The sequence below is a fragment of the Cetorhinus maximus genome, chromosome 14 (genome assembly GCF_964194155.1).
Source record: "Cetorhinus maximus chromosome 14, sCetMax3.hap1.1, whole genome shotgun sequence".
Lineage (NCBI taxonomy): Eukaryota > Metazoa > Chordata > Chondrichthyes > Lamniformes > Cetorhinidae > Cetorhinus > Cetorhinus maximus.
In genome coordinates, this window is record NC_135892.1 from 19,424,677 (window position 1) to 19,441,627 (window position 16,951).

General features: G+C 39.8%; 1 protein-coding gene across 5 annotated transcripts in view; it reads right to left on the minus strand.

Annotated features, from left to right (window-relative positions):
• Positions 1-16,951, minus strand: part of stxbp5a (syntaxin binding protein 5a (tomosyn)) — a 193,094-nt gene that overhangs the window by 21,537 nt on the left and 154,606 nt on the right. For 3 of the 5 annotated variants that reach the window (XM_078556629.1, XM_078556628.1, XM_078556627.1), the window contains one exon: positions 8,915-8,965. The exons of 1 other annotated variant lie outside the window; for it this stretch is intronic. In XM_078556629.1, the coding sequence (XP_078412755.1) occupies positions 8,915-8,965 (51 nt within the window). Of the gene's footprint in view, positions 1-2,065; positions 2,171-8,914; positions 8,966-16,951 lie in introns of all 5 variants that reach the window. One more of the 5 variants, XM_078556631.1, reaches the window with a different exon arrangement.

Consider the following 16,951-nt stretch of genomic DNA (forward strand, 5'->3'; position numbering starts at 1 on the left):
TGGAAGGACACTATATTGATGCATCATCTTTCCTGGCAACATGAGTTTAAGGGTTACATCAATTCCTCTTGGAGTGCAGTTGGGTCATTAAGGTATTAATTGATGGTTACTGGTTGAGAATATCATCTTTGCCAGTCTAGCTGGTCCCTGTTTCTGCCCCCGAGAGGTGATTTGGGGGATAGGGGTTAGGGATTGTGTGAAAGCAGTCTCTAAGAATGGGCCTCAGGCTATGTGGTACTTTTCCAATTGCATGCAGGTGTTCTACATCACTTGTTCCAATTGGTATATGCCCCACAGGTGCTCCATCCATGCTTATTGTCATGCCGAGAAGATATGAAAAAAAACTAAAAGAAATTTGTTTCTCTACCATATTATCTTGTCTAAATTCTGTTTTTTTTTTAAATGGACAAATGGCTGGACTGAAAATGGCCACCACTGACCACATGATGGTAGTTCTGGAAGATTCTGAGCAGTTTAAAAATGGACAAAGGCTAACACATCAAACCCCTGGAATGTAACACTCCTTGCATTGTATAAACATTTCAGCCAAGTCAACACAAAGGACAGTAGATGAGACATCTGCACCAGCCTGCTATGGACAAAGACAGAGCTATTTGTGACTCATCCCCAACATTGTACTAACAGTGCTACAGTTACCTGCTCAAAACACAATGGGTTTTAACAAGGGGCCTCATTAGCTGAATAGCTTGACCCAAAAACCACCCTGTCACATGACCAAGGCTTGAGCTGTTCGAATTGCTTGAATTATACAGTTTTTGGATTTCACCTCAGTTACAGTTTAACCTCAGAAGAGATAACAGGACTCTAGGCTATAACAGCCTGCCTCTGATCTCTGTCTCTCTCAAAGCCTGGTCTCCAGAAAGAATCCTGCATTTCGTCTACAAAGTGAACTAATTCCTTGAATACAAGAATACTTTGCTGCATCTTCATCTGCCTTAGCCTTCAACTGAGCTCCTAGGAAAAAGACCAGGACTTCTGCCAGATAAAGGTAACTGAAAGAACATTCCTTGGACAGTGACTTACTGGACTCTTTCCCTTATCCCTCGTGCATTGTGTGAATGGACCAGGGTTACGTAGCGACACCCCCTCCCTGCGTTTTGAGTGTGGGTAAAATAAACTAACCCTTTGATTTTACCCCATCTCGAGCTTGCCGTGGGGTTATTGATAGAGGACTGGATCACTCCAAACCTGAGGGGTTGGGGTAAATACACCACTTAAAAAGGGAGAAATGAAATATCAAAAAACACTTATCTGTTTACAGACATGTGGTGAGAGGAGAAATCAGGACTGTTTAAATTAAACCCCCTCCTGCTGGTAACATTATGTTGGGGCTGCTCGCTGTCATAGTCAACAAAGTCAGTAACTTTCATTTATGCAGCAAATGTCACAAGGTTTTTCTGAAATAGGGATTAGTTACATTGTAGGGGGAGAAACTTCTGTTGGGAGGGGAAGCTATAAAATCCCTCACCCCAGGTGCCACTGATGCTGTGAACTTTGGTGGCTGTGGTATATCATACTACCACCATCTCCACGACCTCTCAACTCCTCCAACACCGACCCTTCCTCCAGCTGGTGGATTATCAGGATCCTGAAATTTATGGCTACTTATCCTCAACAATTCAGATTGAGAAGTATAATTTTGCAGGTTGACCATGGCATAAATAATGATGCAGACTGCTATTGTAAAATTGTTAAAGGTCTCCATAGTTAGATATGGATTAGGAAGATCTGACTGTATATGTAGCCTTTTTGCATTAACAAAAAGATGCAGACGTGTGTATCTGTGTGTATTTCTAGTTACCCATTATAGAAAGGAAAATCTTCATACCATACTTCATTTCATAGGATTTTCAGTGTACAATAGTGCAATGCAGTCTAACAATAGGAATTAGAGGAATCTCAACTCAATGATAATTACTGGAGATTTTGGAGAAAGAATCCATTGGTGATAGAACATTAATATCCAAAATGTACATGCATGTTGATCAAAGATTGATTTAAAACCTCAATCCCGTTATCAAGTTTTTCAGAAGCAGAGCCTTACTCAGGAAATATGCACATAGAGAAGTCATACTCCAAACATTTTTTTTAAGTTGCTTCATTTCTTCAGGGTGATGATTATGACGTTGGTCTCTGCTCTGTCCAAGCTCTGTCATTGGCAGAGAGTGAAGAATGGAGGTCAGTGCTATATCTTTAAATGATGAGCCACTGCCCGAACAAGTAAAATAAAATCTCATTTGGGCTACAAATATTGCAGATGTTTCTTTCATGAAGTCCTATGTGCCGGAGAAAAAGCAAACTACCAGTGTATCATTATATGCCCACTGTCCAGCTGCATCATTACCCTGCAGCTGTGCACCCACTGTCACGCTTCATAGTTACCCTGCAGTTATATGCCTGTCACATTGCAAATATAGTACAACTTTTGCATCAATATGTAGTATTTTCAACATCAACCATGGCAAATCCTGGGAGTCATATTGATAATCTGACTCTTGGAACAAAGAATGATTGACTTAGTCCTATAAGTGATCTCACATCAGATTGCAAATTGGTGCAAAGCCAATTTAAGTTTTAATAGGCCACTTGTGAACTTATAAGTTTGAATGACTTTAAAGTTACCAGCACTCACATTCTCTGAAGGTGAACATTCTAATCAGCTTATTTCATTGAGCAGAGTACAGATAAGAATCAAGGGACCTCTAGTAGAAAAATACATGAAGCAGTTATGTTGTTCAACACTAATTGAATGACATTTTCCACTTTACTTTCTTCACTTCCTTTCGTGGCAATGTTTTTCAGCTCGATGATTCTCCTGCTTTTTTCACAATTTTGTTACCTGGGTCTTTTCATCAGCTGAGGCCCTGTACCCCAGTACTTCATATTGTAGTTTAAAAATTATTAACCATCAATGAAGTGATCTGAGGTTCAAACAACCCTTCCTTAAAGTTTCCTTGCATTTTCTTTGTTGCCAGAGCATTCACAAGGTCAAGATGTTACGGGTATATACAGATATTCAACATCAGCCCATTATTAATCAGGTACATGATGACAACAGTCAGATGGTGCTCAGAACACTGGGTTTCATTAGGAAGCAGGCAGGCCAGTAGAAAGACACTCAGGTAAAGCATGCTGGTCTCTTTTGTCATGCAATGCCCACACTACTCAATATCAATCAATAGGGAAGGTAACCCAGGGTCTAACAAAAATACCTCGTGATCTGAACCAGATACTTGTATGTCTCATACATGCCCCTAAGTGAGGTTGTCCAATCTTTATGAAGTCACACTGACAATGCTTAATTCAATGATAAAAACTTGTCTTTGTGAAATATATTAAATAATGGCAACGCTACATTTTCCCGCATTAGTGGGTTTGACTTAAACTAAATAATTTCTAACTGCCCTCTTGCATTCTAACCTTTTAAGTCTGATGAAAGCTTGCCTTAAGCAACTTGTTTAGAAATCTGACCAGCGAATGTGTCACTTTGTTTATACAGTCACCAGACCGCTGACATTCTTGTATCTTATTAATATGTCACAGAGATAGCTGATGTTCCAATTACCCCTTCCACAAAGATTGGCGCCTCAATTTAAAAAAAAGTCTGGTGGTTGTAGTAATGTTATTATTCTATGAAACAAAAGCAGCAAATGTTGTAAGCCTACTCTGTGTGCAATGCATTACAGAGATACCGGGAAGAAAATTACTGTTAGTGCATCAACTTCATCTCTTGAAATTAGACATGGGAGTTTGATTGTCTCTAAGTTTCATAATTCTTGATCCACATCACTGTCACACTCCATAGTCACTTCTACAGTTGTGCCACCACTGCAGTGATGGGAACTTGTATTCATTTGTTTACATCTTTATCTTGAAGCTACTTTAACACGCAGTGCTTCAATCCATTGTAGTTAACATTGATTGACTGAACATTCACAACCCGAAGTGACCTATTGAAATAAATGGGAACGGAAAATGCACAAATATTCAAAGGCCAGGCAACATCTGTGGAAAGGAGGAAGTAGGGTTAATGTTTCCTTTCTACACAGATGCCGCCTGACTTGCAAAGCATAATCAGATTTTTCTGTTCTTGCTTCCAGCATCTACCGTCTTTTGCTTTTTGTCCTCTTGAAACAAATGCCTTGTTTCAGATATAAGAGTCCATAAATAGCTAACTTAAGCATATGATATGACTATCACACTGGATACTTCAAATACATAGTACATTAAAATGGCTGACTAGAATTTAACATTCAACTTTTAACCTAAAAGGTATGAGGTGGAATTGGGAATACAACTGACATTTCATCAACTAGCTGCTGCCATAACAAAACCTATAAACTATCCAAATTTTCAATCCAAGCCTTTAATCTTTGGGACTTTGGCAATGAAACAAACAAGAGTAACGAGACAAAGGTATCATCTTTCTGCTGGCTATAAAGGATCCATAACAAAATTTGTTTGAGCACTCTCGATCTACTTGCATATGGTCACAAGTCCATGTCACAAACCTGCACATATCTTGCATGAACATGTTTATGTGGAAATGAACAAGTTCACATTGGAGTTTAGGATGCTTCTGAATTTGAGGTTTGACGACATTATTCAGCACTTCAGCTTCAATATTTTGAACTGAGCTGAATGTCCTTTTCTGTCTTCTCAATTTCCTACATCCTTTGCTTCTGCTTGCTGTGTACTTGACCCCGCAAGTGCTTCTTGTTGATTTCTGATGCCTAAATTGGAAAAGCTGTTCCATCACTACACAGACATCTCACCTTAATGAGGGGAAAACAAAACCTTTTTCCTCAAAAGAAAAGTACTTCTAAGCCTTTCATATCTACAGTGTAATAAACCTAATAAATAAAATAAATCCTGATTTCAAAAAGGTGGAAATTTTCTACACAAGAACAGATTAAGCTACTTAAATCTCCAACAACTGGACAATCAATAACTATGTCACAGAAGACATGGCTGATCCTAGATGATAGAAGTTGTAACATGCAAATATAGAGGGCATATAGAATGGATGAGAAGGGAGACAAACAGGAAAGTTGAAGGCGAATGTCTTGTGCATAAGGCACACTGGGAGGTTGGGGTAGGCAAACGAACAGAGTAAAACAAAAACAATGGTATGAAACTCTCCTTGTTCATTGCGTTCAATGAGAAATGGGCCAGGTGAACATTTGGGGATTGCTAAAGACCTATCAGAGAAATGACTCATCACCCGACAACATTAGAAGGGGAGTGAGGAACATAAGGTAGCATTGACAGGAGATATGAACCATTCCTTCAACTAGGAATGCCCAAAAGCATCAACCTGGAGCGTTCCATGTATGTGTACACCACCACTACAAACTTATTTTTAGCTATGTCTTTAGTGTAGCAAAACATCCCAAGGTGCTTCACAGGACTGTTATCAAACAAAGCTTGACACCAAGAAACACAGATATTAGGACCGATGACCAAAAAGCTTGGCCAGAGGTAGGTTTTAAGGAGCACCTTAAAAGGGGGAAAAGAGAGGTAAAGAGGCAGAGTGTTTTAGGGATGGAATTCCAGGGCAGGTCTAGGCAGCAGAATGCATGGCCATCCAATGGGGAAGCAATTAAAATCAGGGGTGTGCAATAGACAAGAATTTTGAGGAGCACAGATATCTGAGGAACGTGGGCAGTTACAGAGATCAGGAGGGCTGAGGTCATGGAGGGGTTTCTACACAAAGGATGAGAATTTTAAAATCAAGATGCTGCTTAACCAGGAACCAATGTAGGCCAGCAAATATGGGATGAGAGGTGAACAAGCCTTGGTGTGACTTGGGGCATGGGCAGCAGAGTTTGGATGGCCTCAAGTTTACAGAGGATGGAATGTGAGAGGCCAGCCAGGAGTGCTTTGGAATAGTCAAGTCTAGAGGTTACAACTACGTGGGTGAGGGTTGCAACAGTAGATGAGCCAAGGCAGGGTGGAGTCGAATGGTTTTACAGAGGTGGAAATAAGCAGTCTTCATGATGGTGCATGTGAGGTCAGAAGTTCATCTCAGGTTCAGTCTCAGACAGTGCCAGGGAGAAGGATGGAGTTGGTGGCTACAGCACAGAGTTTGTGGCAAGGACCAAATACAATGGCTTCGCTTTCTAGTAATTTTAGTTGGAGGAGATCTCTACTCATCCAGTACTAGATGTCAGTCAAGCAGTCTAATAATTTAGAGATGGTGAAGGAGTCAAGAGGGTTGGCAGGGAGGAGGAACCATGTCAACTGTAGCTCAGTGGGTAGTACACACTTGAATCAAAAGGTTGTGGGTTCAAATTCCACTTCAGAAATCATGAACAAAAACAGCGCAGTAATGAGGTGGTGTCTTTTGGATGAAACCAAAGACCCTGTTTGCCTTCTCAGGTGGCGATTTTTTTTTTTAAAAAAGAAAAGCAGGGTGTTCTTCCCAGTACCCTGACTAATACTTACCCCTTATAATATCTAAAATAGATGATTTTGTCAATATCTCATTGCCGTTTGTAGGGCTTTGTTGCGTGCAAAACGGATGTCCCATATCCTAACATTATAACAGTGACTATGTATCCAAAATATTTGCAGGCAAAGTGCTTTGTGACATAATGAGCATAAACAGAATGGAAAATGGGAGGTAGTAAGAACCTATATAGAGCACAACAAAAAGGGGAGGTGAATACAACAGATCAACAACCGGGAGCTGATTTTAACTGGTGGTGGCAGAAAATGGTTAACACTCCTACTGTCACCATTAAACATTCTGTTGCTGTTCCTGTCCCCACTTGGATCAGGGCTATGTATGGGACAGTCCCCTTGTGAAGGCCGAGCAGAATTGATTTATGAGGTAAGTTTCTTTCAAGCTTGCTACACTCCATTGTTTTCATCCGAATAAAAATAAAACACTACATCTATCAAAGTCAAATCTTGATCCACAGTCTCTGTTCTCACCTGTATGCCTCTTTGTAATTTTACTGGTCCAGACTCTGAACATGCAGATCTGATACCAATATGGTTTCATAAGTCAGCTGAGAAGTGCAGATCTTGGGCAGAGATGGGTGCAGGACAATTGAAGGGCCACTTTGCCTGGTAAGGGATAGGTGATACCAAAAGACTTCATGAAACCCCTCAAAAGCTCCATCTATAATTTTAATACTTAATTATTCATAATTTCAGTGATATGCAGTCATTGTTATCTAGGATACATTAAGAGTGGAGTGATCTGATCGGATAATGCAGCAGCTACTGTACTTAAAAATAACTGTAAAAAGCATTACAGGCTGTGTATGGTGATCAGGACCTGGCAATGTGTGGCAGGAAGTACTGGGCCAGCGGCAGGAAGTACTGGGCCAGCAGCAGCAATAACACAAGCCTCTGTTAGAAAAGGAGGTATTTAACATCCAGGGCTGTGAATATAACCTTGTTTCTGACAATTGAATTGGTTGCAATGTGGCATAACTGGCAGCTGAGTGACAGATAGCAATAAACATCACAGGGAGAAGTCTGACCGACAGAGTACTTAAAAATAGGAATAGAATGCCACTTGTTATGCCCAAGAAAAGACCTCTACAGCATTCAATTTGATCTCAGTATATCGCTTGTGAATCAACTTGGCTCCAATTCTTGGACAGGAAGAGTTACAAAACTTAGTTGTTGTTTAATTAAATCCTCTGCTGATTAAATAGACTATACAAGTTTCTCATCTATAATGGCTAAGGACTCAGAACAGAGTGACGACATGCAAGGATAAGATCCTGTGCTGATGCTGAGAATTAAATGGATTGTTCTGATTTTCCATCCCTACTCCTATCCCCCACTCATGAACACAAAATTACAAGATGCTCTGACAGGGGTTTAATAGCAAGGGGATAGCAGTGAGATAGTGAGTGACAACGCTCTCTGGTTTCAATTCAACCAGGGTTGATGGAATGAAAACTGTAAGTAGATTCTTCAAGTAAGGGTCCTGAAGGAAATGAATTGGGGTAGTCTGATCAGGTTTCTACTGATACAAGTCGACAGCATAAAACAATCTGGAACTTCAATAATAAGTGACCGTGAGGTAGTACCGCTAGCACAGTTCAAATGGAAATTGCTACAGTGATGTACTAAGAGATGCCAAGCACCTGCAATATCTCACTCAAGTAAGTGGTCATGATAAGAGATTGTTGGGAGGTTATTCAAGCTGAGCACAATCCTCTTCTGAATCTGATGCTGTATATGTGCATTTTCAAACCTGTTCACTGGATACCGATCAGCACTGGGAATCCTGACTGATTTCCTCTCTATTCTAGGGTCATTGGATGGTGATTGAAGTTGGGGCTCTAGCTATTTTTCCCTTGATGGCCACAGTTGCTTAAAAATTTATTCTTAGGATATGGACTTCACTGGCAAAGTTGGTATTTATTGCCCATCCCTAGTTGCCCTTAAGGTGGGAGGGGTTCCAAGATTTTGATCCAGTAACAATGAAAGGACAATCCATGTCCAAATCAGGGAGACTTGGAGGGGAATACAGAGGTAATGGAGTTTGTTGTACCTGTTGCCCTTGTCCTTTTAGGTGGTGGAAATCTTGGGTTTGTGAGGTGTTGCTAAAACTTTGGCTACTTGCTCGTGTTTTTTGCTGATGCTATGGGTGAGCCAAAAAACATGCTGCTCTATATGTGTGACTACTCGCTGGTTAAACTGAATCTCAATGGGAGTCTGCCTTTTTAAGCTCAATGAACAGAATTTAACGTGCTACAATAACTGTGGTAACAAGAGGTTTTATTCAAACCACAAGCGCTACCTGCACTTACAGATTAGTAGAACAACATATACTACTCATTTGTTGTTTTCAGTTACACACAAATAAACGTAAACATACAAAGAACATTTCAACACCAGGTATCGTGCTAGCCTCCGCACTTACCTAAATCGGGCTTCAGTTCAGTCGGCAAGCTTAGTTTTCTTGACATCTTCGCTGAAAAAAACCCACAGAAAGTTAGGTTTAGGCAACTTGATACAAACCAGTACTGAAGCGTGGAGTCATAAACCAATATATTTCCTTCTCGATTCAAGACCACTTAATACATATCGCAGGATTAACACAAGCCAAGATTCCAAAATGAGAGTTGCTAAACACCTGGCCCTTTGAAGAGTTTGCCTTAGAACACAAGGGCAGTTTCCAGGCAGTGTTTTTGAAACTCTCATTATCCCCCACCACCTCCTCAATGAAATACAAGACAGTACTGGCAGCAGTATTTGGAACACCAACAACTTGCACTTATGTAGTCTATTTAGTCTTGTGCCAAGGCCCTTTAAAGGAGCGACTATCAGAAAAAAATGGTTTCTCAGCCACATGAAATATTAGGACAGGTGAACACAAGCTTGGCCAATTATGCTGATTTTAAGGAACACCTTAGTGGATGAGAGGTAAGAGTAAAGAGGTTTAGGGAGGGAGTTCCAAACTTAGAGCCTATGCAGCTGAAAACACAGCTGCCACTAGTGGAGCAAAGAAAATCTGAGATGCTCAAGAGGCCAGAATTAGGCAAGCACAGAGATTTCAGGGGTAGGAAGGGGCGAGGCTTTAGAGGGAATTGAAAACATGGGATGAAATTTTGAACTGGTGCCATTGCCAGACCTGGAACAAAGTAGGTGCGCAAACATAAAGGTGATGTGTAAATAGAAGTTGGTGTGAGGCAGCAGTGGTCTGAACAAGCTCAAGTTTACAGAGGATGCAAGGCTGGCCAGGAGAGCATTGGAGCAGTTGAGTCTAAACTTAACCAAAGCAGGTACGAAGATATCAGCAGCAGATGAGCTGAGGTAGAGTTAAAAGTCAGTATTCTTGGTGACAGAGAGCAAGTTCAGCTCCGAGTCAAACAGGATGCAAATATTGCCAACGGTCTCACAGCTTGTGACCAGATAGAGTTAATGGCTGGGGAACGGAGTTTGTGTCCTTGATCTTCCCATACTTAACTACAGGAAATATCTTCTCATTCAATGTTAGATGTTAGACAAGTGGATTGACAAATCAACAGCAATGGAGTGGTTGAGAGTGGTGGTGTTAGAGCTGGGTGGCATCACTACACATGCAGAACATGATGTCATATTTCTGATGATGCCAATGGGCAGTTCCTTTGGGAATACCAGAGATAATGGTGTGGAAGTGGGAAAAGAAGCCGTAGCAGGTGATTCTCTGGCTACAACTGAATAGATAGGAAGGGAACCAGGTATGGACTACAGAGGAGAGATGTTGGTGGAGGACGGTGTAAACATACAGTCATAGGTTGTGGATAGCTCAAGAGGGTGAGGAAGAATAATTTAGCACTGTGACAGTAACACAATGTCATGTGACTCTGATGAGGGCTGTTTCAATACTGAGGCACTAATGGGAATCTGATTGCAGGGGTTCAAAAAATGGAGTTGCAGGAAGGATCGGCACAGAATTGAGAGGCAACAACACATTGAAAGAGCTTTAAGAGGAAAGAGACGTTAGAGATGAGGGAGCATTTTGCAAATACAGATGGATAAAAGTGTTTTTTTGGAGGGGGTGGGGTTGATGCCCAAAGATTTGAAGGAGTATGGGACAGTACCTGAGGAGAAGAACCATTAACAGTGACAGTTAATATGGGGGCCAGGAAAGGAAGTTGGATGGTCAACCATTTGGTGAGAATAGGGTCAAGGGAGCAGAAGCAGGGTTGCATGAGCAAGATGAGCTTGGAGGGGACATGAAGGAAGGTAGGCGAGGTGTTGGGAGGCGGAGGGGGTTGGTATTTAAGTAGACAGCTTGTAATGGAGATGAGAAGCCAGGAACTATCTTACCATTCTACATTAATCCTGGAATAGTAGGCAGTATTGCAGAGGAGAGCAGGACCTGATAGTGTTTTATGTAGTCCAGCCAGCTCTGGCAATGTATTGCTAAGTCAGCTGTCTAACATGAATGTTCAAATCTGCATTCCTTAGATTCTAATTGGGAGGCAATTCCCCTTCCATTGCAAGAACTGCCTTTGTATTCCAGTCGTATTTGGAACTCAACAATATCTCCCCATCATTGGAATTTAAAGCAGCTTTTCATGTTCTTTTTGGAACTCAATCTACCTTCACCACTGAAATACAAGGCAGCACTTGCAATTGTTTTTGGAACTCAATAATCTCCCCCTTCCCCCAGACTACAAGGCAATTCTTGCAGTCATATTTGGAATTCACCAACAACTCTTCCCCTTCCATTTGAATACAAAACAGTTCTTGCATTGGTATTTACAACAAACCATTTCCCACATCACCAACACCACCCCCACCCCCCAATCCCTGGTCCAATTGGCATGAATTGTATGTTAATGTTTACATCAAATTTTATATTTATACCCTAAAACCAAGGTTAGCATACCCAAGTAGAAATAGTTAAGGTGTCAGCTCTGATTCAGCCGGTACACTCTCACTGAATCAGGAGGTCGTGGGTTCAAGTCCCACTCCAGAGACTGGAACACAATTTAGTCTGGCACTTCAGTGCAGCATTGAGGGACTGTTGCACTGCCTTTCTGATAAATGATTAAACAGAATTTCCATCTACCCTCAGGTGGTGTAAAAGATCCCTCGGCATTTCTTGAAGATAAATGCAAGTTTTCCCTGTGTACTGGACAATATTTATCCCTCAAATGGCACTACATAAACAAAATATGCATTTTCTTTAAAATCTCATTGCTGATGGGTGTTGCTGTGCATAAATCAGCTGTTTCACTTCTCTACAGTTCAAGTATTATGTTGGCTGTAAAGTATTTTGTGGTGTCCTGAGATCATGAAAGGTACTGGATAATTGCAAATCCTTTCTTTTCTAACCAGACAGCATTAACTGATTTCTTCTTAATCTTGCCTTTTGAAGGAAGTTCTGACCTGACAACACATTATACTGCATGTCTTCTACAGGGACTGGGACTGAAACAGATCATGAGGGAGCTAAATGCCATTTGTGTACTGTTGAATTATATTAATGGAATCCTTAGCTTGACCATGCCTGTACCCAGGTGCAAACCAACATTCAGAATGGACATGGAAGCAATGGCAAATTAGTGAATTGGACAGAAAACAGAATTAATGATAGAAAACAGAAGATGATGATAGCAAATTAATAAGGCTTTGAGAATGTCCAAAGAGCAAGGTTTCTGTTGATATCTTAACCAAAAGATATTGAGGAGATATAGCAATACAAAATATTTGGTGACAGCAAGCTATGTTTCCAAGTGACAAATACAAGAGCCATGGGAACATAAGGAATAGGAGTAGGCCATATAGTCCGTCAAGCCTGCTCCATCACTCAATAAGATCACTGCAGATCTTCTACCTCACCTTAATTTCCAATCCACATTTCCCTGGATTCCCACATTGTTCTAAGATCTATAAATCTCAGTCTTGAATCTACTCAATAACTGAGTACGTACAAGCCTTTGGGATAAAGAATTCCAAAGATTCACATTCCTCTGGGTGACCATATTTCTTCTTATCTCAGTCCTAAGTTCAGTCCTTGCACCAAGTCCTAAATTCTCTAGCTAGGGGAAACAGCATCTGCTCTATCAAGCCAGAAACAATGATCTTGAAAGGAAACTGGATGGGCACTTGAAGGAAATAAAATTTCAGGGCTACAGGGACTGAGCTGGGGAGTGGGACTGATTGGAGTGGTCCAAGGGGAGCTGGGATGGTGTTGATGGGCCAAATGGCCTCCTTCTCTGCCGTAAATGAATATGACTTTAACCCCTCTAAGATTTTTGTACATTTCAATGAGATCATCTCTTATTCTTTTAAACTCCAGAGAATATAGACCCATTAACTCGAACCAGTTAAGTAAACAGCAGATAGATTTTAAATAGAGGTCAATGTAATGAACACTGATATAGAAGATATGAAATATGCCTATGCATAGACATGCATTAGGAAAGGAAGTAAAAGGATTTGGATGCTGTCACTGGTTATTCAATAAAAGTTCCCAATCAATATGAAACTTCTCAATAAAGTTTATAATGTACTGGGATGTTATTCAAGCCTTGCATACATCAGTTGCTGAGATAATATGTTATAAATAGCTTTGGGCATCCTAACATCACCATATGTTGAAGAAGATTCAGAGAAGAGCAGGAAGTGAGATCCTGAGACTGATTTCTCAATATAAACTAAGAAACTGAAATTAGCATGAGAGAAAAGGTTGAGAGGAGATACGATTATGTAGTTATTTAATTGTACAATATATTTGCATTTCCTTTTCCATCACACTTTAGCTCACTCAAATTTGTGTCACAGCTGTAACTCATTGGCTGAATTTTGTTTTTTTAACTAATAAACCAGGCAAATCACAAGTAGATACTTTGAATCAATAAGGAGCAAGCAGAATTAAAAGTATCAATTGTTACATTAGAAAAATAAACGTCGAGTTGTCAACCAGTAAAAGGAATTGTTTGAATCAAACACATTAATAGGTCATTTGAAAATATTTTTCCTCTTCAGTTTGCCAAGATTTATACTATAATTAAAAAGATCAGAAAACATTCAGTATATAAATATCTATCAAATTGCATTTGTATGTTAAGCATCTTCGATAAGATTGCACTAACATAGAGGCATCTTCAAGTAACAATGTAAAATTAGCTGCAATGCCCTGCACCTGCCCTGTAACCTAGTACAAAGGAACAGGTGTAGGCTATTCAGTCCCTTGAGCCTCTCCTGCCAATCAATTACATCATGGTTGATCTGCATCTCAACCTAACTTACCTAGGTTGGTTCCACACCTCTTAATACACTGACCTTACGTACATCTATCAATCTCAGTTTTCCAAATTTTCAATTGCATCTTGTTCCACTTGAAATATTTATCCATTTCCTGTGAAAGGTCCAATGTTCTCTGTCTCAACCGTTATGGAACCACAGATGCCAATCACCATAGATGGGCTGATTGGCCTTTTTGCACTGCAAACTTCTATGGAATTTCCTAGCTTGGATTATTATAATTCTCTCATTATATTGTGTAGGATTTCTGGATAATTTTCGACACGTCCATTCTTTTAACATTTGGAACTGAGAACAATGACCCAAAGGGCAAATCAAATTACATCTCTGCACACTGTATAATATTTCTTTCAAGTCACTTGAAAGCCAAGGGAAGATTAATTTGAAAGCCTTTAAGCTGAAATTTCACAGACACAGAATTTGGAAACCTGCACTCTCTTTTCTTTATATTTAGAAATCCAAGACACTTTCAGCTGTGGTACTAAAGGGAAACAATTTTTCAAGAACTCACTTCAATGTCACTGGAGAGTGGAATCTGAAGACACTTCTTTTAAAGTTCTTGCACTGCTGCCGTGCATCTCGCTCCACTTCTACAACACAATTGCAAAATTCTCAAACTCTAGAATTATCCAGTCATGAAGTGATTAACGTCTATAATGCTATTGTAAATTATTATTTTAAAAATAGAGTTTAGTGGTGTCTGTGTCCGTGTGTGTATGTGTGTCTTAATTGGATTAAAACCAGCTGGTCCAGAGGCTTTGATGTACAGAAAGAAGTAGGCTTGAAATGGTAATTAGATAAACATGGGGAAGTTTAGAAACATAGGTGTCAAGGGGGCAATTTGCATTTTTAAATAAAGCATTCAAAAGAATGGGTGAAATCTCACACCTAGCTAGGAGACAACAAGTAGTGTGTTTATTTTTTTTGCTTAATAAAATTGGTGGAATCAAAGGATGTTATTGTTAGGAGGAGTAAAATTAAAAGTCTAGTAATACACAATGGAAAATTTACATTCAAAGAGAAAGATATGCATAAAGGAGAAAGGAGATTGTGTGTAAGGGAGAGGCATTTTAAGATCCATCAAGTGCAAGAAGCCTCCAGCCTGTAAGCCTCAAGTCCGTCTGCAAGGACCTAGGGCTGAAAGAAACTCATTTTAATGCGACTCTCCAGGGTGTGCTCTGCCAGGTGTCTCTTTAAATCTATGAGTTTTACTGTTGACTTAACAGAGGTGTAACCGAGAGTCAGGCTAATTTGGGGGACTTTTGTAGTTATTATACTAGTAATTTTGTAGACAAGTTTATGTGCTTACAACTTTTCCTGTATTAATAAATGTTAATTTAAATTGATAAAAAACCGAGACTCGGTGGTCTTATTACTGCTGAATTCAAAGTTTGCATCTCGAAGCATACAAATTGCAAAAATAGGTTATGATAGTTGTTTCAAGTTTCTCTCTGGGATTTGAGCAACTCAGCCTTTACTATCGGCTGTGTCATAATAATTGGGGGCTCTTAGTAGGATATATTTATAATTCCTTGAATTTTTTGGAATTGGTGAATCTTAAGGTTAAGTGTATGAGAAGCACTTTGAATTCAAGAGTGGGTATGAGGTATTTTTGAAGTGGTGAGACTGCAAAAATGGCTGTATCCATGGCTAAATCTTTTTGGGAAGCAAAGAGTAAGTTAACAGAGTTGGCGGATAAATTACAATTGAGGTTACCTGCGGGGGCTAGGAAATCAGACATGATTGAAGTGATAGCACAGCATTTGAAATTGGAAGGAATACCTGAGAGACAGAGTTCTCCAAGGAGTGGTTCATTGGAATGGGCTCAAATTCAGTTGCAAATGAAAATGACTGAATTAGATGAAAAGGAAAGAGAAAGGGAACAGGCAGAAAAGAAAACAGGAAAGTGAGTTAAAAATTGTGAAGATAGAGGAGGAGGAGGAAAGAAAAACGAGAGAGAATTCCAACTGAAAATGTTGACAATTAAGAAAGAGATGCTGGGAGGTGAAGAAAGGCTTATCTCCAGAGTAGAACCCAGTGGGGAGATGTTTAAATTTGTGCAAGTTCTTCCAAAGTTTGAGGAAAGGGATGTTGAAACATTTTTTTATTTCATTTGAGAAGATAGCTAAACAAATGAATTGGCCACAGGAGAACTGAACATTATTGTTATTACAGTCTCAGTTGGTGGGTAGAGTGCATGAGGTATATGCTTCATGATCTGAAGAAGTATCAGTGAATTATGATGTGGTAAAAAAGGTGATTTTGAATGCATATGAGTTGGTTCCTGAAGCATACATAGAAATTTAGGAATATGAGAAAACAGCCTGGACAAACTTATATTGAGCTTGAGACAGTAAAACAAAGTAATTTTGACCAGTGGGTACATGTATTAAAAATAGAGAAAACATATGCAGCTCTTAGGGAAGTAATTCTTTTGGAAGAATTTAAAGATTCAATCTCTTTGGTAGTGAGAACTCATGTGGAGGAACAGAGGATTCAAATTGTGAGGCAAGCAGCAGAGATAGCTGATGATTATGAGTTAGTTCATAGAGCTAAGCCTTTTTTTTGTCACCCTTTCAAATCCGAAAAGCATAGAAAGTGGGAAGGAGTTGTCCCAGGAAGTTTGTTCTCAGAATAAAAAGGAAGGTGCTGAGAGTAGAAGTGGCATTCAAAAATGGAGGTGTTTTCATTGTAATAAAGTGGGGCACATGAAGTCAGTGTGTTGGAAGTTGCAGCGAAAATCTGTTGGAATTATTGGGGTGCAGAAAAGTTCTGGAAATAAAAGTACTGTGGGTTCTGAGGTTCAGGCACAGGAGAAACCAGTGGTTTGTGTGCAAGTAAAACAGGGAGAATCAGATAGGTAAAGAAGTGGGAATGTGTTCACAGTTTACCCAAGAGAATTCTGAGGAGCAGATTCCAGAAATGTTTAAAGATTCTAATGCGTGTGAAGGGAAAGTCTTGTACAGGGTGGAGTAGATAAAGATGTTAAAATTTTAAGAGACACAAGGGCTAGTCAATCCTTAATGTTATGGGGTAGTGAAATTTGTTGTTCAGAGGGAGTATTGCAGGAACAGGTGATAATAAGTGGGGTTCATGAAGATGCTAAACCTATTCCATTGTGGAAGGTAAATTTAAAGAGTAAGTATAAAACTGGCAAAGTGATTATTGGGGTGGTGCAAAAATTGCCCCTTGCAAG